The sequence below is a fragment of the Penaeus monodon genome, chromosome 34 (assembly GCF_015228065.2).
Source record: "Penaeus monodon isolate SGIC_2016 chromosome 34, NSTDA_Pmon_1, whole genome shotgun sequence".
Classification (NCBI taxonomy): Eukaryota; Metazoa; Arthropoda; class Malacostraca; order Decapoda; family Penaeidae; genus Penaeus; species Penaeus monodon.
This window is the reverse complement of record NC_051419.1, coordinates 30,568,421-30,569,188: the sequence shown is the minus strand read 5'-3', so window position 1 is coordinate 30,569,188 and position 768 is coordinate 30,568,421. Positions and strand designations below refer to the sequence as shown.

Genomic DNA, 768 nt, shown 5'->3' with positions numbered 1-768 from the left:
GTGGCTTATGAGAAAAGTTAAAGATTGATATTCTTTTTACAGACCAATGACACCCTTGTGAAGTCGCTTTTGCGAATGCGAGACAGTCGGGTGAGCGTAGTAGAAGGGGAGCGTGTGTTGCGTCACGCACACAAGTATCCAGAGCTAGTGCTGTTGCTCCAGACCAGAGGCCTTCACCAGCGTGCTCTTCAGTTAATGATTCGCCACGCAAAGAGACCAGATTCTCCACTGTATGGGCATCACCATACTGTGGCGTACCTTCAACACTTAGGTATTGATGTTATTGAGTGATTTCTATGTTTCTGTTATCCTTATTGCTCATTTTGGCTTTTGGTATATTATACTTTGCCGAGTAAATTGCTGTATATCGCAAGCTGACTTTTATCTTGGTTAGTGTTTGAGATTGACTGAGCAGAAAGGAGATTACATTTCTGAACACCATACCATTTTGAGATCTAATATTACACACTCTTACGGACTTACACTTTCATTCAGGTCCGCAACACATTGATTTGATATTTGAGTACGGAGGCTGGGTTTTGAAATCTCACCCTGAAGATGGCCTTAAGATATTTGTAGGTGATAAGTCCACGTCCGGAGAAGTTGACCAACTGCCGAGACCAAAGGTGCTAAATTTCCTGAAGAAGACGGAAAAGACTCTCGTCATTCCATATCTGGTATGGAAGTAGCTGCTGTGGTAGAGTCAAGTTTAGTTCAGTTTGTGTTAAACATTAAAATAATACTATGTTTAGTATTATTGCTTCCTTG

At 41.4% G+C, this 768-nt stretch overlaps 1 protein-coding gene across 1 annotated transcript in view; it reads left to right on the top strand.

Moving 5' to 3' along the window:
* The window catches only part of LOC119594707 (vam6/Vps39-like protein), a gene marked incomplete in the record, with an annotated part of 13,484 nt that overhangs the window by 7,888 nt on the left and 4,828 nt on the right, over positions 1–768 (top strand). Inside the window, 2 exon segments of the mRNA XM_037943765.1 lie at positions 43–271; positions 496–677. Coding sequence (XP_037799693.1) covers positions 43–271; positions 496–677 — 411 coding nt within the window.